The 23,399-nt window shown below is 42.4% G+C and overlaps 1 protein-coding gene across 1 annotated transcript in view; it reads right to left on the reverse strand.

Moving 5' to 3' along the window:
* LOC120038132 (1,4-alpha-glucan-branching enzyme-like) overlaps positions 1-23,399 on the reverse strand; it is a 56,788-nt gene that overhangs the window by 28,258 nt on the left and 5,131 nt on the right. The window contains exon 3 of the mRNA XM_038984027.1: positions 15,883-15,981. Within this exon, the coding sequence (XP_038839955.1) occupies positions 15,883-15,981 (99 nt within the window). The remainder of the gene's footprint in view (positions 1-15,882; positions 15,982-23,399) is intronic.

Here is a 23,399-nt window from a genome sequence, read left to right on the forward strand (position 1 = left end):
ACAGTTCAACACTTTTCGCAAACTTCCAGTGGCAAGTCATCTCCCACAGAGATGGGTATAACAGTCTCCTCCCATGCTTTACAGTAGTCGTAGGGAAAAGTCTAGTTTTAACCGGGATAGCGTTCTGTACATCCACGACATACATCACTCTGCCTCTCAGGGCGTGTCTTGAACCTTTTCTATTTGAAGACATTAAGTGTACATTGTGTTAGATGATGGCTAAGTCATTACGCTGGCTAGCTAAAGTGGCAAGAAAACGTATGTGAACCCTTTGGAATTACCTGGACTTCTGCATAAATTAAATCTTACATAGGGAAAACCCCGTAGAAGCCTTAAGACACGGATCAGTGAGCACCGCAGCAATATACGGACAGGTGAGACAAAAACATCCGGTTGCTGCTCATTTTGTACAAGCTGGACATCCTATTAGTTCTCTGAGATACATTGGAATAGAAATGGTCAAGATGTCATGCAGGGGGGGGGGGGGGGGGGGGACATTGAGAGGAAACGTCTTCAAAGGGAATCACAGTACCGACACATGGTCTCCTCTTGGCCTTAACCAGGAGTTGGACGTGAAACCATTTTTTTATATTTTCAATATGTCCAAAAAAAAAATGTTTTAAATCCTAATTGAATATTGTATGTATATTACTGTCACATTCCCTGTGTAGGATCATATATTTTGATACATTGAATGTTAATATTGTGAAACTACGTTATAAATTATTATTTTTTACCTCCTGTTTCAGGAAGTGATGTCACGGAGTACTGCTCCTATATATCGGACCTTCCACCCCCCCCACCTGGTATATGGATCCCTGATGAAGACCTACAGGGTTGAAACGTTGTTAATAAATATCACCTGGGAACACGGGGCGGCAATGTGCTGCGTTTTCCTGTCTGTGTTCCAGGAGTTTTGTCTACAACTCCATCACCTGGACGTGTTCATGTTCTTCTGCATTGATTGGTCGATCTGATCTTCATCCAGGTCACAACAACAGACAAACACAGTCTGCTTAAAAACTAATAACACACAAACAATTATACGTTTTTATGTCTTTATTGAACACACCGGGTAAACATTCACAGAGCAGGGTGGGGAAAAGTATGTGAACCCTTGGATTTAATAACGGGTTGACCCTCTTTTGGCAGCAATAACCTCAAACAAACGTTTTCTGTAGTTGCGGTTCAGACCTGCACAACGGTCAGGAGGAATTTTGGACCATTACTCTACACAAAACTATATCAGTTCAGCAATATTCTTGGGATGTCTGGTGTTAACTGCTCACGAGGTCATACCACAGCTTCTCAATCGGGTTGAGGTCAGTACTCTGACTGGGCCACTCCGGAAGGTGTATTTTCTTCTGTTGAAGCCATTCTGTTGTTGATTTACTTCTGTGTTTTGGGTCGTTGTCCTGCTGCACTACCCAACTTCTGTTGAGCTTCAATTTGGCGGACAGATAGCCTTACATTCTCCTGCAAAATGTCTTGATAAACTTGGGAATTCATTTTTTCCGTCGATGATAGCAAGCTTTTCCAGGCCCTGAGGCAGCAAAGCAGCCCCAAACCATGATGCTCCCTCCACCATACTTTACAGTTGAGATGAGGTTTTGATGTTGGTGTGCTGTGCCTTTTTTTCTCCACACATAGTGTTGTGTGTTCCTTCCAAACAACTCAACTGTAGTTTCATCTGTCCACAGAATATTTTGCCAGTAGCGCTGTGGAACATCCAGCTGCTCTTTTGCGAACTTCAGACGTGCAGAATTATTTTTTTTTGGACAGCAGTGGCTTCTTCTGTGGTGTCTTCCCATGAACACCATTCTTGTTTAGTGTTTTAAGTATTGTAGACTCGTCAACAGAGATGTTAGCATGTTCCTGAGATTAGAGCGGTAGAGAAGTCTTTGGCTGACAGTCTAACATTCTTCTTAACCTTATTGAGCATTCTGAGCTGTGCTCTTTGCAGTCATCTTTGCAGGATGGACACTCCCAGGGAGAGTAGCAACAGTGCTGAACTTTCTCCATTTATAGACAATTTTTCTTACCGTGGACTGATGAACATCAAGGCTTTTAGAGTTACTTTTGTAACCCTTTCCAGCTTTATGCAAGTCAGCAATTCTTATATCTTGGGTATTCTGAGATCTCTTTTGTTCAAGGCATGGTTCACATCAGGCAATGCATCTTGTGAATAACAAACTCACATTTTGTGAGTGTTTTTTATAGGGCAAGGCAGCTCTAACCAACATCTCCAATCTGATCTCAATGATTGTACTCCAGGTTAGCGGACTCCTGCCTCCAATTAGCTTTTGGTCATTAGTCATTAGCCTAGGGGTTCACATACTTTTTCCAACTTACACTGTGAATGTTTAAATGATGTATTCAATATAGACAAGAAAAATACAATAATTGGTGTGTTATTAGTTTAAGCAGACTGTGGTTGTCTGTTGTTGTGACTTAGATGAAGAGCAGATCAAATTGTATGACCAACTTATGCAGAAATCCAGATAATTCCAAATGGTTCACATACTTTTTCTTGCCACTGTACGGCAATATCAAATATGTTTTAGTAGTTTAGAAACTCTGTGGCGATATGGTTCTACTACCTTGTGTTCCGGGGAATTATTTCTGTGGTGAACCATTAGAAGGCATTGTGGGATGTCTGTCTGTCTAGACTAGGTAGACAGTGATATCTGTCTAGACTAGGTAGACAGTGATATCTGTCTAGACTAGGTAGATAGTGATATCTGTCTGTCTAGACTAGGTAGATAGTGATATATGTCTGTCTAGACTAGATAGATAGTGATATCTGTCTGTCTACACTAGGTAGATAGTGATATCTGTCTAGACTAGGTAGATAGTGATATCTGTCTGTCTAGACTAGGTAGATAGTGATATCTGTCTAGACTAGGTAGATAGTGATATCTGTCTGTCTAGACTAGGTAGATAGTGATATCTGTCTGTCTAGACTAGGTAGATAGTGATATCTGTCTGTCTAGACTAGGTAGATAGTGATATCTGTCTAGACTAGGTAGATAGTGATATCTGTCTGTCTAGCCTAGGTAGATAGTGATATCTGTCTGTCTAGACTAGGTAGATAGTGATATCTGTCTAGACTAGGTAGATAGTGATATCTGTCTGTCTAGACTAGGTAGATAGTGATATCTGTCTGTCTAGACTAGGTAGATAGTGATATCTGTCTGTCTAGACTAGGTAGATAGCGATATCTGTCTAGACTAGGTAGATAGCGATATCTGTCTGTCTAGACTAGGTAGATAGTGATATCTGTCTGTCTAGACTAGGTAGATAGTGATATCTGTCTGTCTAGACTAGGTAGATAGTGATATCTGTCTAGACTAGGTAGATAGTGATATCTGTCTGTCTAGACTAGGTAGATAGTGATATCTGTCTGTCTAGACTAGGTAGATAGTGATATATGTCTAGACTAGGTAGATAGTGATATATGTCTAGACTAGGTAGATAGTGATATCTGTCTAGACTAGGTAGATAGTGATATCTGTCTGTCTAGACTAGGTAGATAGTGATATCTGTCTAGACTAGGTAGATAGTGATATCTGTCTGTCTAGACTAGGTAGATAGTGATATCTGTCTAGACTAGGTAGACAGTGATATCTGTCTGTCTAGACTAGGTAGATAGTGATATCTGTCTAGACTAGGTAGATAGTGATATCTGTCTAGACTAGGTAGATAGTGATATCTGTCTAGACTAGGTAGATAGTGATATCTGTCTGTCTAGACTAGGTAGATAGTGATATATGTCTAGACTAGGTAGATAGTGATATCTGTCTGTCTAGACTAGGTAGATAGTGATATCTGTCTAGACTAGGTAGATAGTGATATCTGTCTAGACTAGGTAGATAGTGATATCTGTCTGTCTAGACTAGGTAGATAGTGATATATGTCTGTCTAGACTAGGTAGATAGTGATATATGTCTAGACTAGGTAGATAGTGATATCTGTCTAGACTAGGTAGATAGTGATATATGTCTAGACTAGGTAGATAGTGATATATGTCTAGACTAGGTAGATAGTGATATCTGTCTGTCTAGACTAGGTAGATAGTGATATCTGTCTAGACTAGGTAGATAGTGATATCTGTCTAGACTAGGTAGATAGTGATATATGTCTAGACTAGGTAGATAGTGATATCTGTCTAGACTAGGTAGATAGTGATATCTGTCTAGACTAGGTAGACAGTGATATCTGTCTAGACTAGAGTGATAGTGATGTCTGTCTAGACTAGAGTGATAGTGATGTCTGTCTAGACTAGGTAGACAGTGATATCTGTCTGTCTAGACTAGGTAGATAGTGATATCTGTCTAGACTAGGTAGATAGTGATATCTGTCTAGACTAGAGTGATAGTGGTATCTGTCTGTCTAGACTAGGTAGATAGTGATATCTGTCTAGACTAGGTAGATAGTGATATCTGTCTGTCTAGACTAGGTAGATAGTGATATCTGTCTAGACTAGGTAGATAGTGATATCTGTCTGTCTAGACTAGGTAGATAGTGATATCTGTCTAGACTAGGTAGATAGTGATATCTGTCTAGACTAGGTAGATAGTGATATCTGTCTGTCTAGACTAGGTAGAAAGTGATATCTGTCTGTCTAGACTAGGTAGATAGTGATATCTGTCTAGACTAGGTAGATAGTGATGTCTGTCTAGACGAGGTATATAGTGATATCTGTCTAGACTAGGTAGATAGTGATATCTGTCTAGACTAGGTAGATAGTGATATCTGTCTAGACTAGAGTGATAGTGATATCTGTATGTCTAGACTAGGTAGATAGTGATATCTGTCTAGACTAGGTAGATAGTGATATCTGTCTAGACTAGGTAGATAGTGATATCTGTCTAGACTAGGTAGATAGTGATATCTGTCTAGACTAGAGTGATAGTGATATCTGTCTAGACTAGGTAGATAGTGATATCTGTCTAGACTAGAGTGATAGTGATATCTGTATGTCTAGACTAGGTAGATAGTGATATCTGTCTAGACTAGGTAGATAGTGATATCTGTCTAGACTAGGTAGATAGTGATATCTGTCTAGACTAGAGTGATAGTGATATCTGTCTAGACTAGAGTGATAGTGATATATGTCTAGACTAGAGTGATAGTGATATATGTCTAGACTAGAGTGATAGTGATATATGTCTAGACTAGAGTGATAGTGATATATGTCTAGACTAGAGTGATAGTGATATCTGTCTAGACTAGAGTGATAGTGATATCTGTCTAGACTAGAGTGATAGTGATATCTGTCTAGACTAGGTAGATAGTGATATCTGTCTAGACTAGAGTGATAGTGATATCTGTCTAGACTAGAGTGATAGTGATATCTGTCTGTCTAGACTAGGTAGATAGTGATATCTGTCTGTCTAGACTAGGTAGATAGTGATATCTGTCTAGACTAGGTAGATAGTGATATATGTCTAGACTAGGTAGACAGTGATATCTGTCTAGACTAGGTAGATAGTGATATCTGTCTGTCTAGACTAGGTAGAAAGTGATATCTGTCTAGACTAGGTAGATAGTGATATCTGTATGTCTAGACTAGGTAGATAGTGATATCTGTCTGTCTAGACTAGGTAGATAGTGATATCTGTCTGTCTAGACTAGGTAGATAGTGATATCTGTCTAGACTAGGTAGATAGTGATATACACTGCTCAAAAAATAAAGGGAACACTTAAACAACACAATGTAACTCCAAGTCAATCACACTTCTGTGAAATCAAACTGTCCACTTAGGAAGCAACACTGATTGACAATACATTTCACATGCTGTTGTGCAAATGGAATAGACAAAAGGTGGAAATTATAGGCAATTAGCAAAACACCCCCAATAAAGGAGTGATTCTGCAGGTGGTGACCACAGACCACTTATCAGTTCCTATGCTTCCTGGCTGATGTTTTGGTCACTTTTGAATGCTGGCGGTGCTCTCACTCTAGTGGTAGCTTGAGACGGAGTCTACAACCCACACAAGTGGCTCAGGTAGTGCAGCTCATCCAGGATGGCACATCAATGCGAGCTGTGGCAAGAAGGTTTGCTGTGTCTGTTAGCGTAGTGTCCAGAGCATGGAGGCGCTACCAGGAGACAGGCCAGTACATCAGGAGACGTGGAGGAGGCCGTAGGAGGGCAACAACCCAGCAGCAGGACCGCTACCTCCGCCTTTGTGTAAGGAGGAGCAGGTGGAGCACTGCCAGAGCCCTGCAAAATGACCTCCAGCAGGCCACAAATGTGCATGTGTCTGCTCAAACGGTCAGAAACAGACTCCATGAGGGTGGTATGAGGGCCCGACGTCCACAGGTGGGGGTTGTGCTTACAGCCCAACACCGTGCAGGACGTTTGGCATTTGCCAGAGAACACCAAGATTGGCAAATTCGCCACTGGCGTCCTGTGCTCTTCACAGATGAAAGCAGGTTCACACTGAGCACATGAGCACATGTGACAGACGTGACAGAGTCTGGAGACGCCGTGGAGAACGTTCTGCTGCCTGCAACATCCTCCAGCATGACCGGTTTGGCGGTGGGTCAGTCATGGTGTGGGGTGGCATTTCTTTGTGGGGCCGCACAGCCCTCCATGTGCTCGCCAGAGGTAGCCTGACTGCCATTAGGTACCGAGATGAGATCCTCAGAGCCCTTGTGAGACCATATGCTGACACATGCACATTTGTGGCCTGCTGGAGGTCATTTTGCAGGGCTCTGGCAGTGCTCCTCCTTGCACAAAGGCGGAGGTAGCGGTCCTGCTGCTGGGTTGTTGCCCTCCTACGGCCTCCTCCACGTCTCCTGATGTACTGGCCTGTCTCCTGGTAGCGCCTCCATGCTCTGGACACTACGCTGACAGACACAGCAAACCTTCTTGCCACAGCTCGCATTGATGTGCCATCCTGGATGAGCTGCACTACCTGAGCCACTTGTGTGGGTTGTAGACTCCGTCTCATGCTACCACTAGAGTGAGAGCACCGCCAGCATTCAAAAGTGACCAAAACATCAGCCAGGAAGCATAGGAACTGAGAAGTGGTCTGTGGTCACCACCTGCAGAATCACTCCTTTATTGGGGGTGTCTTGCTAATTGCCTATAATTTCCACCTTTTGTCTATTCCATTTGCACAACAGCATGTGAAATTTATTGTCAATCAGTGTTGCTTCCTAAGTGGACAGTTTGATTTCACAGAAGTGTGATTGACTTGGAGTTACATTGTGTTGTTTAAGTGTTCCCTTTATTTTTTTGAGCAGTGTATGTCTAGACTAGGTAGATAGTGATATATGTCTGTCTAGGTAGATAGTGATATATGTCTGTCTAGACTAGGTAGATAGTGATATCTGTCTGTCTAGACTAGGTAGACAGTGATATCTGTCTAGACTAGGTAGATAGTGATATCTGTCTAGACTAGGTAGATAGTGATATCTGTCTGTCTGTCTAGGTAGATAGTGATATCTGTCTGTCTAGACTAGGTAGAAAGTGATATCTGTCTAGACTAGGTATATAGTGATATCTGTCTAGACTAGGTAGATAGTGATATCTGTCTAGACTAGAGTGATAGTGATATCTGTCTAGACTAGAGTGATAGTGATATCTGTCTAGACTAGAGTGATAGTGATATCTGTCTAGACTAGGTAGACAGTGATATCTGTCTAGACTAGGTAGACAGTGATATCTGTCTAGACTAGGTAGATAGTGAAATCTGTCTAGACTAGGTATATAGTGATATCTGTCTAGACTAGGTAGATAGTGATATCTGTCTAGACTAGGTAGATAGTGATATCTGTCTAGACTAGAGTGATAGTGATATCTGTCTAGACTAGGTAGATAGTGATATCTGTCTAGACTAGGTAGATAGTGATATCTGTCTAGACTAGGTAGACAGTGATATCTGTCTAGACTAGAGTGATAGTGATATCTGTATGTCTAGACTAGGTAGATAGTGATATCTGTCTGTCTAGACTAGGTAGATAGTGATATCTGTCTAGACTAGGTAGATAGTGATATCTGTCTAGACTAGGTAGATAGTGATATCCCCATTAGAAATAAAAGCTTGAAAACCTCATTTAATTTTTGCCCAAAGTTTAGAAAACAAAAAACTGAAAATCAACATAATTCATAATGTTTATTATTTTATTTGGGATTCAAAGACAATAGTTTCATTATAGTTTTAGTTTTTCAAACGTGGGGGAAGAGAAAGAGAATGAGAGATCAAATGTGTATGTTAACTACTCCACTTGTTTTCTGAACTTCTAGAACCATCTAGAACCAGAAATCATGCTTCTAGAACCAGATGTCATGCTTCTAGAACCAGATGTCATGCTTCTAGAACCAGATGTCATGCTTCTAGAACCAGATGTCATGCTTCTAGAACCAGATATCATGCTTCTAGAACCAGATATCATGCAGAATTCATTGAATCCAGGTCTAGTGTTTTTCCCAGTGTTGTGCTATACTGGAGCCCTAGTAGTGCACTATATAGTCTGTCAGGAAGAGGACAATGTGCTTTAAAAGTTATATAGGCAGAAACAATGTGTCTCAGTTGAATTGGCCTCCACTTTATTAAGAAAGCATGACAAAAGGTAGTGTTGATCCTGAATAATGACTCCGTAGCACTAGACTGTAAGGTCCTGTAAGACTCACGTTCTTCCCCGCTGATCTGAGGGAACGTGCACCTTTCATCTGAGGGAACGTGCACCTTTCATCTGAGGGAACGTGCACCTTTCATCTGAGGGAACGTGCACCTTTCATCTGAGGGAACGTGCACCTTTCATCTGAGGGAACGTGCACCTTTCATCTGAGGGAACGTGCACCTTTCATCTGAGGGAACGTGCACCTTTCATCTGATGGAACGTGCACATTTCATCTGATGGAACGTGCACCTTTCATCTGAGGGAACGTGCACCTTTCATCTGAGGGAACGTGCACCTTTCATCTGAGGGAACGTGCACCTTTCATCTGAGGGAACGTGCACCTTTCATCTGAGGGAACGTGCACCTTTCATCTGAGGGAACGTGCACCTTTCATCTGAGGGAACGTGCACCTTTCATCTGAGGGAACGTGCACCTTTCATCTGAGGGAACGTGCACCTTTCATCTGATGGAACGTGCACCTTTCATCTGAGGGAACGTGCACCTTTCATCTGATGGAACGTGCACCTTTCATCTGAGGGAACGTGCACCTTTCATCTGAGGGAACGTGCACCTTTCATCTGAGGGAACGTGCACCTTTCATCTGAGGGAACGTGCACCTTTCATCTGATGGAACGTGCACCTTTCATCTGAGGGAACGTGCACCTTTCATCTGAGGGAACGTGCACCTTTCATCTGATGGAACGTGCACCTTTCATCTGAGGGAACGTGCACCTTTCATCTGATGGAACGTGCACCTTTCATCTGAGGGAACGTGCACCTTTCATCTGAGGGAACGTGCACCTTTCATCTGAGGGAACGTGCACCTTTCATCTGAGGGAACGTGCACCTTTCATCTGAGGGAACGTGCACCTTTCATCTGAGGGAACGTGCACATTTCATCTGAGGGAACGTGCACATTTCATCTGAGGGAACGTGCACCTTTCATCTGAGGGAACGTGCACCTTTCATCTGTGGGAACGTGCACCTTTCATCTGAGGGAACGTGCACCTTTCATCTGTGGGAACGTGCACCTTTCATCTGAGGGAACGTGCACCTTTCATCTGAGGGAACGTGCACCTTTCATTTACAGTCAGACTGCTTTGACAGTTTTCATAATTACTCATCTAAAAAAAAATCTAATCAAATCGTATTTGTCACATACACATGGTTAGCAGATGTTAATTTGAGTGTAGCGAAATGCTTGTAGTGCATTCCTAATTGCAAACATTTTCATATATAGTACACTACTGTTTACCAGCGCTCTATGGGCTCTGGTCAAAAGTAGTGCACTTTATATAGGGAAGAGTGTGTCATTTGGAACACAGAGACTTTAAAAAAGGAAATGAACAGTGCTGTTCCTCTTATCCAACAACCATTACACGCCTTCTGTCTCATTCAGCTTTTCATCCTGGAGCCAAGGACAGGAGGAGGAGAGACTCTCTCTCTCCCTCACTCTCTCTCTCTCTCTCTCTCTCAGGGGACCTTGACATTTCCATTCCTACTGGAGTGCAATTAAGAGCAATAGTAGAAAATAAAGCGCCCTGACTGAGACGTACAAAGACCTTCATTAATGTAACATTCACAGCTCGCAGCACATACAGTAAAAGTACCTCTTGCTCTCATCTCAATAATAGCCACCTTCACTTATCACACACCGAGAGCAGAGCCCGATACACTTTATATATCCTACTTGATTAATTCATTAACTTTCACAGCATGAAAGCTGTACATAAGCGGAATTACAATGGTTTAGTGACTCACAAATGTCTCAGTTCATTTTGGAAATTAGTATGAATTAATAAAAAATGATTTCCTCGACTTTTACTTCATGTAATCCTTTGATCCTTCATCCTTGGACACCTCATGGCCAACTTATTATTTTACAAATGCTCAGCTTTCGCTCTGAAAACTATTTCTGGACAAAAATATAAATGCAACATTTAAAGTGTTGGTCCCATTTTTCATGAGATGGAATAAAAGATGCCAGAAATGTTGCATATACACAAAAGATTATTTCACAATGAATTTTTGCACATAGTTCTTTATGTCCCTGTTATTAAGCATTTCTCACTTGTCAAGATAATCCATCCACCTGACAGGTGTGGCATATCAATAAGCTGATTAAACAGCATGATCATTACACAGGTGCACCTTGTGCTGAGGACAATAAAAGGCCACTCTAAATGCCACAGATGTCTCAAGTTGAGGGAGCGTGCAATTTGCATGCTGACTGCAGGAATGTCCAACAGAGCTGTTGACAGAAAATGTAATGTTCATTTCTCTACCATTAGCCGCCTCCAGCGTCATTTTTGAGAATTTGGCAGTACATCCAACCAGCCTCACAACCGCAGACCACGTGTAACCACGCCAGCCCTGGACGCTTCTAAACCTGCGGGATCGTCTAAGGAGGGGGGGGGGGGGGGGGGGGGGGGTTCTGAGGAGTATTTCTATTTCTGTCTGTAATAAAGCCCTTTGTCGGGAAAAACTATTTCTGATTGGGTGGGCCTGACTTCCCAGTGGGTGGGCCTGACTCCCAAGTGGGTGGGCCTATATCCTCCCAAGCCCACCCATGGCTACACCCCTGCATAGTCATGTGAAATCTAGAAAATGAATGAATTTATTATTTCAATTGACTGGTTTCCTTCTATGAACATTTTGAAATTTTTGCATGTTGTGTTTATATTTTGGTTCAGTATACAACTCACCTTATACTTACTGTTGAAACATCAAGAGGGAATTAGCCAAATTGATTTCTCGAAAGACATGTTTTTCTCTTCAGCAGCTGTTAACTTGTTTGTTTGAAAACTGATGCCAACTGCGAGTGATGTGATTATATATATATATATATATATTACATTATTTAAGATACAGAGTACATTGACTTCATCTTTTAACTGGTGAATAGGACACAGTCCCAAACGAAACCATATTCTCTTAAAGGTGGACTACTGTTGACCCGGGCCTCTACGTCTGTTGACCCGATCCACTACGTCTGTTGACCCGGGCCTCTACGTCTGTTGTGGACTACAGTTGTGCACTATATAAGGACTAGGGCAGGCGTTTCCCTTGCGCTGGAGGCAGCTCTGCAGAATGGTCACTATCTGGCACAGCAACAAAGTCATGAAATCGGATTTTAAACCTAACCTTAAATCTCACTGCTAAGCCTAACGCCTAATCCTAGCCTTAAAATGAAGATCCAAAAGCTCATCATTTGTTTTCATACATCTTTTCCAACAATGTTTTACTTTGCAGCTGGCCTACGAAAGAGATATCGCTCGGATCTATCTACGGGGCAAGATTCATGACAAGAAACGTCAACCTGCCAGTAGGGTAACATTTGGTAAGTAGGCACACACCAGTAACCTACACTGGGCTGAGAATCGGTTGGGAGGGAAATGAACGAGTGCTTTAAGCATCAAACATCTTCATTGTTATCGAACAACACTACGTTTTAACTCTTGACAACAAGGCAATTCAAAAAAGCAAAGCAACTGTATGTCGTCTAAAAATAGCACTGTGCGTTTCATCTATACCGACATCTCTCTCTCTCTCTCTCTCTCCCGCGCTCTCTCTCTCCCGTTCTCTCTCTCTCCCGTTCTCTCTCTCTCCCGTTCTCTCTCTCTCCCGTTCTCTCTCTCTCCCGTTCTCTCTCTGTTCTCCCGTTCTCTCTCTCTCCCGTTCTCTCTCTCTCCCGTTCTCTCTCCGTTCTCCCGTTCTCTCTCTCTCCCGTTCTCCCGTTCTCTCTCTCCTCTCCCGTTCTCTCTCTCCTCTCCCGTTCTCTCTCTCCTCTCCCGTTCTCTCTCTCCTCTCCCGTTCTCTCTCTCCTCTCCCGTTCTCTCTCTCCTCTCCCGTTCTCTCTCTCCTCTCCCGTTCTCTCTCTCCTCTCCCGTTCTCTCTCTCTCTCTCTCCCTCTCCCCTTCTCTCTCTCTCTCTCTCTCCCTCTCCCCTTCTCTCTCTCTCTCTCTCCCTCTCCCCTTCTCTCTCTCTCTCCCTCTCCCCTTCTCTCTCTCTCTCCCTCTCCCCTTCTCTCTCTCTCTCCCTCTCTCTCTCTCTCCCTCTCCCCTTCTCTCTCTCTCTCCCTCTCCCGTTCTCTCTCTCTCTCTCTCTCTCTCCCGTTCTCTCTCTCTCTCCTGTTCTCTCTCTCTCTCCCTCTCCCGTTCTCTCTCCCGTTCTCTCTCCCTCTCCCGTTCTCTCTCCCTCTCCCGTTCTCTCTCTCTCTCCCTCTCCCGTTCTCTCTCTCTCTCGTTCTCTCTCTCTCTCCCTCTCCCGTTCTCTCTCTCTCTCTCCCCCGTTCTCTCTCTCTCTCCCTCTCCCGTTCTCTCTCTCTCTCTCTCTCCCCCGTTCTCTCTCTCTCTCCCTCTCCCGTTCTCTCTCTCTCTCCCTCTCCCGTTCTCTCTCTCTCTCCCTCTCCCGTTCTCTCTCTCTCTCCCTCTCCCGTTCTCTCTCTCTCTCCATCTCCCGTTCTCTCTCTCTCTCCATCTCCCGTTCTCTCTCTCTCTACATCTCCCGTTCTCTCTCTCTCTCTCTCCCGTTCTCTCTCTCTCTCTCCCGTTCTCTCTCTCTCTCTCCCGTTCTCTCTCTCTCTCTCCCGTTCCCTCTCTCTCGCTCTTTTTGATTTGATCTTTCGATGTCTTTTTCTCTCTCTTTAGCTAGGTTTCCATCCAATTGGCAATAGATTTTCATGTGAATATTCTAAAATCTATCCCACAAAAGGTGTGCTTCCATCAAACAGACTTGTTGCAGATAAAAGGCTTTGTGTGATGACATAGCGCACATAGAAAACACTTTTGTGGTTAAGTTCCCCTGTACCAAATAAAAAATACAAGTTAAATGGGTTTCCATCACATTTTCAACTCTGTGGATGGTTTTGTCACAAAAACTGGTGTGATAAATCACACACTTGCCCAATCTGTTTTAGGCTCATGATCTCTAGACAACAGTTCACTGATAAAGTGTGCAGGGTGGGTTATGAGATGGGATATAGATAAGATCAATTGAATTAAAATGTTATATTTGGCAGCCAAGCATCGATCATCATGTCAACAGCATTCAAATAATACCATAATACCAAGCTTATCATCATGAAGCTCATCACCCTCCATCACCGTCCACCACCGTCCATCACCCTCCATCACCGTCCATCACCATCCATCACCCTCCATCACCGTGAAGCTCATCACCGTTCATCACCGTCCATCACCGTCCATCACCGTCCATCTCATCACCGTCCATCACTGTGAAGCTCATCACCCTCCATCACCGTGAAGCTCATCACCGTCCATCACCGTGAAGCTCATCACCGTCCATCACCGTGAAGCTCATCACCGTGAAGCTCATCACCGTCCATCACCGTGAAGCTCATCACCGTCCATCACCGTGAAGCTCATCACCGTCCATCACCGTGAAGCTCATCACCGTCCATCACCGTGAAGCTCATCACCCTCCATCACCGTGAAGCTCATCACCGTCGTTCACAGTGAAGCTCATTACCGTCGATCATCGTGAAACTCATCAGAACTTATTTTACACCACTCCAGCTGACGCTTGGCATTGCACATGGTGATCTTAGGCTTGTGTGCAGCTGCTCGGCCACGGAAACCCATTTTGTGAAACTCACGACGAGCAATTCTTGTGGTGACATTGAGGCAGTTTGGAACTCGCAAGTGAGTGTTGCAACTGAAGACAGATGATTTTTACGCTCTTCAGCACTTGGCGGTCCTGTTCTGTGAGCTTGTGTGGTCTACCACTAAGAGGCTGAGCCATTGTTGCTCCTAGACATTTCCACTTCACAGGAACAGCACTTACAGTTGACCGGCGCAGCTCTAGCAGGGCAGACATTTGACCAACTGGCTTGTTGGAAAGGTGGCATCCTGTGACGGTGCCACGTTGAAAGTCATTGAGCTCTTCAGTAAGGCCATTCTACTGGCAATGTTTGTCTATGGAGAGGTGTGCTGAATTGTATACACCTGTCAGCAACAGGTGTGACTGAAATAGCAGAATCTACTAATTTGAAGAGGTGTCCACATACTTCTGTAAATATAGTGTATGTGACTATAAGCTTTCCCACGTCATAATAGTAGTAGTACAACATATCATATCATGGCGTGACTCCAAGTTTACTTCAATATGACGGCTATTGCATCAATATTTGTGTATAAAAGGCATTTCTATTGCCATTTCTCGCAAATTATTAATTTCATCGACACAAAAAGATCCCACCATGTCAAACTAACAAATTGTTTTTCCTACATTTATGAAATTATACGGGGATTTCCTGTTTCCATCAACGCTGTCTTACTAATATCTGTGACTGATTTATATGCGTTAAATGTGCCAGACCACATCCACATGAATGTCTATTGGTCATGTTGTTTAACATACTAGTCTGGAAAGTATTGCGTTGGTGAGACCTTCATCCACAGATTCCATATGTCAAGGTTCATCGAGATCGGCCCAGTGGTTCCCGGAGGAGATGTAATTTAAGTGTTTTTCACAAAATCCAAAATGGTGGAAAATCCATCATGGCGGACCTTATGGGTCCTTGAGGCAAATGTTTTCCTTGTGAGAAGAGGGACCGACAGTATGCACTGAATTTCAGGACACTAGGTCATCAAAGTTTGCAATTCCAATAACCTGATATAGCGGTACCTTGTGAACAATTGGCATGGCATTGCATTAGAGGGTGTGGACAATGGGGCCTCTAGCATCACGGCAAGTTGCAACCTTCTCTGCCTTACCATTTCACGGGAATCTGCATGTTAATGTTCCTCACAGGAAGAACCGGTATAATAACAATGATGATGAACCAGAAGAAACATAATATGGTTTTACTGCTTGAACCCCTAATGAGTTCATTACAAACCAGGAAAGGTAGCAGATGTAACACAGGGTAAACGATGCTCAAGTGATTAGATATGAGTTCACAAGGATAATGCCTAGGCTATAACATAGCATGGTCAAGGTGGTTTACATTACTGATATGCGGGACTAAAGTACCGTCACTTATAGGCAAATTAGAGTTCGGGGGAATCTGACTGCTTGGTCGGATGCCTTTCTTTCCGAGAATCACACCGCTATCAACTGCAGGCGAAAAAAACTCTTGATGTATCAGAGCTGGACTATTGTTTAAACCCAGTTTAAGACCGTTTTGTGGATCGCAGGAGACTAGGTTCAAACCCAGTCAGTCACGTATGAAAATAGGAGGGTGTGTTAATACATTATCAGATGGGGAGTAGAGAGAATCTCACCTGGATCCATTTATCTGGAATGGCCATGGCCAGACGGTAGTCGAAGCCCAACCCTCCCTCTGACACGGCCCGGCACACAGCTGGCATCCCTGATACGTCCTAGAGGAGACACAACGAGAAACAGAAGAGTGAGTGAGTGAGTGAGTGAGTGAGTGAGTGAGTGAGTGAGTGAGTGAGTGAGTGAGTGAGTGAGTGAGTGAGTGAGTGAGTGAGTGAGTGAGTGAGTGTGTGTGTGTGTGTGTGTGTGTGTGTGTGTGTGTGTGTATCTGTGCGCCCTTGAGTCCTGCACGGGTATGGTTTCGGAGCCACACCTGCCCCGCGTCGGCCACATCAATTCCGTGCCCTACCCGATATCCGATATCAGGACAGATGTTTCTCCTCAACCCACCTGCATAGAATTGTTCCATGAGCCGAATCGTGACCTACAAAATAACATCAATTGTTGTTATGACTCCAGAGAAGTCGTCTTTAAAGGGATACTTCAGACTTTTGGCAATGAGGCCCTTTATTTATTTCCCCAGAGTCAGATGAACTAGTGGATAACATTTGTATGTCTCTGTGTCCAGTATGAAGGAAATTAGAGAGTTAGGTTTGCGAGCCAATGTTAAGTAGCGTTAGAGGAATGACTGGAAGTCTATGGTTATCGAATACTATTCCCATTCTCTACATTAACTAACTCGTCTATTCCCATTCTGTACATTAACTAACTCGTCTATTCCCATTCTGTACATTAACTAACTCGTCTATTCCCATTCTGTACATTAACTAACTCGTCTCTTCCCATTCTCTACATTAACTAACTCGTCTATTCCCATTCTCTACATTAACTAACTCGTCTGTTCCCATTCTCTACATTAACTAACTCGTCTATTCCCATTCTCTACATTAACTAACTCGTCTGTTCCCATTCTCTACATTAACTAACTCGTCTATTCCCATTCTGTACATTAACTAACTCGTCTGTTCCCATTCTCTACATTAACTAACTCGTCTATTCCCATTCTCTACATTAACTAACTCGTCTATTCCCATTCTCTACATTAACTAACTCGTCTGTTCCCATTCTCTACATTAACTAACTCGTCTGTTCCCATTCTCTACATTAACTAACTCGTCTGTTCCCATTCTCTACATTAACTAACTCGTCTGTTCCCATTCTCTACATTAACTAACTCGTCTATTCCCATTCTCTACATTAACTAACTCGTCTGTTCCCATTCTCTACATTAACTAACTCGTCTGTTCCCATTCTCTACATTAACTAACTCGTCTATTCCCATTCTCTACATTAACTAACTCGTCTGTTCCCATTCTCTACATTAACTAACTCGTCTGTTCCCATTCTCTACATTAACTAACTCGTCTATTCCCATTCTCTACATTAACTAACTCGTCTGTTCCCATTCTCTACATTAACTAACTCGTCTATTCCCATTCTCTACATTAACTAACTCGTCTGTTCCCATTCTCTACATTAACTAACTCGTCTGTTCCCATTCTCTACATTAACTAACTCGTCTGTTCCCATTCTCTACATTAACTAACTCGTCTATTCCCATTCTCTACATTAACTAACTCGTCTGTTCCCATTCTCTACATTAACTAACTCGTCTGTTCCCATTCTCTACATTAACTAACTCGTCTATTCCCATTCTCTACATTAACTAACTCGTCTGTTCCCATGCTCTACATTAACTAACTCGTCTATTCCCATTCTCTACATTAACTAACTCGTCTATTCCCATTCTCTACATTAACTAACTCGTCTGTTCCCATTCTCTACATTAACTAACTCGTCTGTTCCCATTCTCTACATTAACTAACTCGTCTGTTCCCATTCTCTACATTAACTAACTCGTCTATTCCCATTCTCTACATTAACTAACTCGTCTATTCCCATTCTCTACATTAACTAACTCGTCTATTCCCATTCTCTACATTAACTAACTCGTCTGTTCCCATTCTCTACATTAACTAACTCGTCTGTTCCCATTCTCTACATTAACTAACTCGTCTGTTCCCATTCTCTACATTAACTAACTCGTCTGTTCCCATTCTCTACATTAACTAACTCGTCTGTTCCCATTCTCTACATTAACTAACTCGTCTGTTCCCATTCTCTACATTAACTAACTCGTCTGTTCCCATTCTCTACATTAACTAACTCGTCTATTCCCATTCTCTACATTAACTAACTCGTCTATTCCCATTCTCTACATTAACTAACTCGTCTGTTCCCATGCTCTACATTAACTAACTCGTCTATTCCCATTCTCTACATTAACTAACTCGTCTATTCCCATTCTCTACATTAACTAACTCGTCTGTTCCCATTCTCTACATTAACTAACTCGTCTGTTCCCATTCTCTACATTAACTAACTCGTCTGTTCCCATTCTCTACATTAACTAACTCGTCTATTCCCATTCTCTACATTAACTAACTCGTCTATTCCCATTCTCTACATTAACTAACTCGTCTATTCCCATTCTCTACATTAACTAACTCGTCTGTTCCCATTCTCTACATTAACTAACTCGTCTGTTCCCATTCTCTACATTAACTAACTCGTCTGTTCCCATTCTCTACATTAACTAACTCGTCTGTTCCCATTCTCTACATTAACTAACTCGTCTGTTCCCATTCTCTACATTAACTAACTCGTCTGTTCCCATTCTCTACATTAACTAACTCGTCTGTTCCCATTCTCTACATTAACTAACTCGTCTATTCCCATTCTCTACATTAACTAACTCGTCTGTTCCCATTCTCTACATTAACTAACTCGTCTGTTCCCATTCTCTACATTAACTAACTCGTCTGTTCCCATTCTCTACATTAACTAACTCGTCTATTCCCATTCTCTACACTAACTCGTCTATTCCCATTCTCTACATTAACTAACTCGTCTATTCCCATTCTCTACATTAACTAACTCGTCTGTTCCCATTCTCTACATTAACTAACTCGTCTATTCCCATTCTCTACATTAACTAACTCGTCTATTCCCATTCTCTACATTAACTAACTCGTCTATTCCCATTCTCTACACTAACTCGTCTATTCCCATTCTCTACATTAACTAACTCGTCTATTCCCATTCTCTACACTAACTCGTCTATTCCCATTCTCTACACTAACTAACTCGTCTTCATGTCTATTCAACATTAAAATGAAACCATGTCATGATTTAAGAACGATACACTAATCTAGTTTTTTTCAAAACGCAATGCGGCACATTTGCAACTCAAATCACTTTGAAAAATAGCTTTCTAAAATAGCCTTATTCTTACCTAATGGAGAGCCTATAACAAAACAATACATTCAATACGGTTCAGATAATCAAATAGTTTAAATGCCCAGAATCGAATGGGCTATAGGTTGCAAAACAAATAGGCTACATTTATAGTCCATTGGGATATTCAAAATGTTTACCATTCGAAAGCCTGAATAATTGATGTATTAATTAAGTTCATTATCGTAAACAAATACCTGATTGCACTTTTGAAGGCTGTGTATTGTGGACAAGGATGTTGTTGTCCTCCTTGTCTACAATGAATCCAAAATCCTTCCAAACCCGAGTGTGTCCCTTTTACTCAGCACCTGTTTCCCACGATGGTGTATTTCACCATCTTAACCTTTCTGATGATTTCTCCTGTTACGTTAGCCATTTTCGCGTGAGCTAGGAGTCAGGGAAAATGGACTTGGCAACGTATTGTACGCGTGATGGAAAGGGAACGTAGACTCTGCACGTGCATGGACAAATAAGGAATGTTTCAGCACCACACAAATAGGCTACTAATGGACAGTTCCCTGCTCCACTCTCTCGTTGCGTGGCTGGTAGCCTAGGCTATGTTCGCCTCACCACTCACTTAGCCAGTAAGGAATTTGCAACACAATTCAGCACGATTCCTGGGATTGTATTTTTTATTATCTTGATTTAAAATGTTTACGACCAGCAATAACTCAATTCTGATCCGCGAGCCGCCCCGCGAGTTGAAAGAATGTTTTCAGTCCACCAGCTGATTATTTTGTTGGTCAACCGCGGGGACCGTAGGTATCTGACCTGATGCAGGACTCTAGCGTGTGTGTCCACATTGGGAAACATTGATGAGCACAAATGTCCAGTATTTGAAATCAGCACAAGCTGCACTATGACACAGTTTACATCACTACTGATACTACTCCATGAGCAACACTTACTGATACTACTCCATGAGCAACACATACTGATACTACTCCATGAGCAACCCATACTGATACTACTCCATGAGCAACACATACTGATACTACTCCAACACATACTAAGACTACTCCATGAGCAACAGAAACCGATACTACTCCAACACATACTGATACTACTCCAACACATACTAAGACTACTCCAGGAGCAACACATACTGATACCACTCCAACACAAACTGATACTACTCCAACACAAACTGATACTACTCCATGAGCAACACATACTGATACTACTCCAACACAAACTGATACTACTCCATGAGCAACACATACTGATACTACTCCAACACAAACTGATACTACTCCATGAGCAACACATACTGATACTACTCCAACACAAACTGATACTACTCCATGAGCAACACAAACTGATACTACTCCATGAGCAACATACTGATACTACTCCAAAGCATACTGATACTACTCCAACACATACTGAGACTACTCCATGAGCAACACAAACTGATACTTCTCCATGAGCAACACATACTGATACTACTCCATGAGCAAAACATACTGAGACTACTCCATGAACAAAACATACTGAGACTACTCCATGAGCAACACATACTGATACTACTACAAAGCATACTGATACTACTCCATGAGCAACACATACTGAGACTACTCCAACACATACTGATACTACTCCAACACATACTGAGACTACTCCATGAGCAACAAATACTGATACTACTCCAACACATACTGAGACTACTCCATGAGCAACACATACTGATACTACTCCAACACATACTGAGACTACTCCATGAGCAACAAATACTGATACTACTCCAACACATACTGATACTCCTCCAGGAGCAACACATACTGATACTACTCCAACACATACTGATACTTCTCCAACCCATACTGATACTACTCCATGAGCAACACATACTGATACCACTCCAACACAAACTGATACTACTCCAACACAAACTGATACTACTCCATGAGCAACACATACTGATACTACTCCAACACAAACTGATACTACTCCATGAGCAACATAAACTGATACTACTCCAACACATACTGATACTACTCCATGAGCAACAGAAACTGATACTACTCCAACACATACTGATACTACTCCAACACATACTGATACTACTCCAACACATACTGATACTACTCCAACACATACTGATACTACTCCATGAGCAACACATACTGATACTACTCCAACACATACTGAGACTACTCCAACACATACTGATACTACTCCATGAGCAACACATACTGAAACTACTCCAACACATACTGATACTACTCCATGAGCAACACATACTGATACTACTCCAACACATACTGAGACTACTCCAACACATACTGATACTACTCCATGAGCAACACATACTGAAACTACTCCAACACATACTGATACTACTCCATGAGCAACACATACTGATACTACTCCAACACATACTGATACTACTCCAACACATACTGATACTGATACTACTCCAGGAGCAACACATACTGATACTACTCCAACACATACTGATACTACTCCAACACATACTGATACTATTCCAACACATACTGATACTACTCCATGAGCAACACATACTGATACTACTCCAACACATACTGATACTACTCCAACACATACAGATACTACTCCATGAGCAACACATATTTTCCAAATACTACCTTCCTGAGCTTCCTGTCCGGTTGCAACACGGCCTGGTATGGGTGGTGAAGACATCCAGGACATCTATTCAAAACGGTGCCTGAGGTAGGCCCTGTAGCATCATCAAGGACCAGCCACGAGCCGTTTCCTCCCTTACAGTCGGGCAGACGGTATCGGAGCATGACGGCTGATACCAACAGGCTCAGAGACAGTTTCTATGAACAAGACTGGATAAGAGCGTCTGCTAAATGACTAAAATGTAAAACCATCAGACTGCTGAACACCTGAACTGGACTGACCACCTGTTCTGATTCTCCACACCTTAGAGCACACACACACACACACACACACACACACACACACACACACACACACACACACACACACACACACACACACACACACACACACACACACACACACACACACACACCTCCCCCTCCCACCACACACACAATACCAACTGCTCTCAGCCTACTGCTGCTACCAGACTCTTATAATATAATATAATTTATATATTATATATACTATATTATATATTTTTTATAATGCTCAATTAAAACCCTTGCCCCTCAATCCCCCCCTTTCCCTGATACATGTGTACATATTGGACTACAAATTGTGCCTTCCTGTATTATACTTATGCTAAAATGTTTATTCTATTCTACTGAGCCATTTACTTTATATTCGTATTAAATTCAAACGTTTTACTAGTTCTAATTGTTGTTGCATTGTGGAGAAGGAACCTGCCAACACGTAGTTAGATGATTTACACTATGCGTATATGCGGTACATACGACTAATAAAACTTCAAAACACTGAAACTATTCCAAGAACAACACAGAGAGGAAATATAAACTATATACTATAAAAACTAATAGAAATATCCAGTTTAATCGAATGAATTAGAGGCAAAACAAAGCAGCGGCTTCCGTTTACTGACGACATTATTGCTTAATTACAGAGATGATCAAAGACGTGAGACAACAATAAGAGATTTAATTAATCATGACCAGGGGGTGTGTCATCCACAACTCATTTAATGTATTGTGTCAGTGTGTTTGGATGTAGAGTCAGGACTCCTCCAGTGTGTTTGGATGTAGAGTCAGGACTCCTCCAGTGTGTTTGGATGTAGAGTCAGGACTCCTCCAGTGTGTTTGGATGTAGAGTCAGGACTCCTCCAGTGTGTTTGGATGTAGAGTCAGGACTCCTCCAGTGTGTTTGGATGTAGAGTCAGGACTCCTCCAGTGTGTTTGGATGTAGAGTCAGGACTCCTCCAGTGTGTTTGGATGTAGAGTCAGGACTCCTCCAGTGTGTTTGGATGTAGAGTCAGGACTCCTCCAGTGTGTTTGGATGTAGAGTCAGGACTCCTCCAGTGTGTTTGGATGTAGAGTCAGGACTCCTCCAGTGTGTTTGGATGTAGAGTCAGGACTCCTCCAGTGTGTTTGGATGTAGAGTCAGGACTCCTCCAGTGTGTTTGGATGTAGAGTCAGGACTCCTCCAGTGTGTTTGGATGTAGAGTCAGGACTCCTCCAGTGTGTTTGGATGTAGAGTCAGGACTCCTCCAGTGTGTTTGGATGTAGAGTCAGGTCTCCTCAAGTATGTGTTTGGATGTAGAGTCAGGTCTCCTCAA

The sequence above is a fragment of the Salvelinus namaycush genome, unplaced genomic scaffold, assembly GCF_016432855.1.
Source record: "Salvelinus namaycush isolate Seneca unplaced genomic scaffold, SaNama_1.0 Scaffold209, whole genome shotgun sequence".
Taxonomy (NCBI): Eukaryota; Metazoa; Chordata; class Actinopteri; order Salmoniformes; family Salmonidae; genus Salvelinus; species Salvelinus namaycush.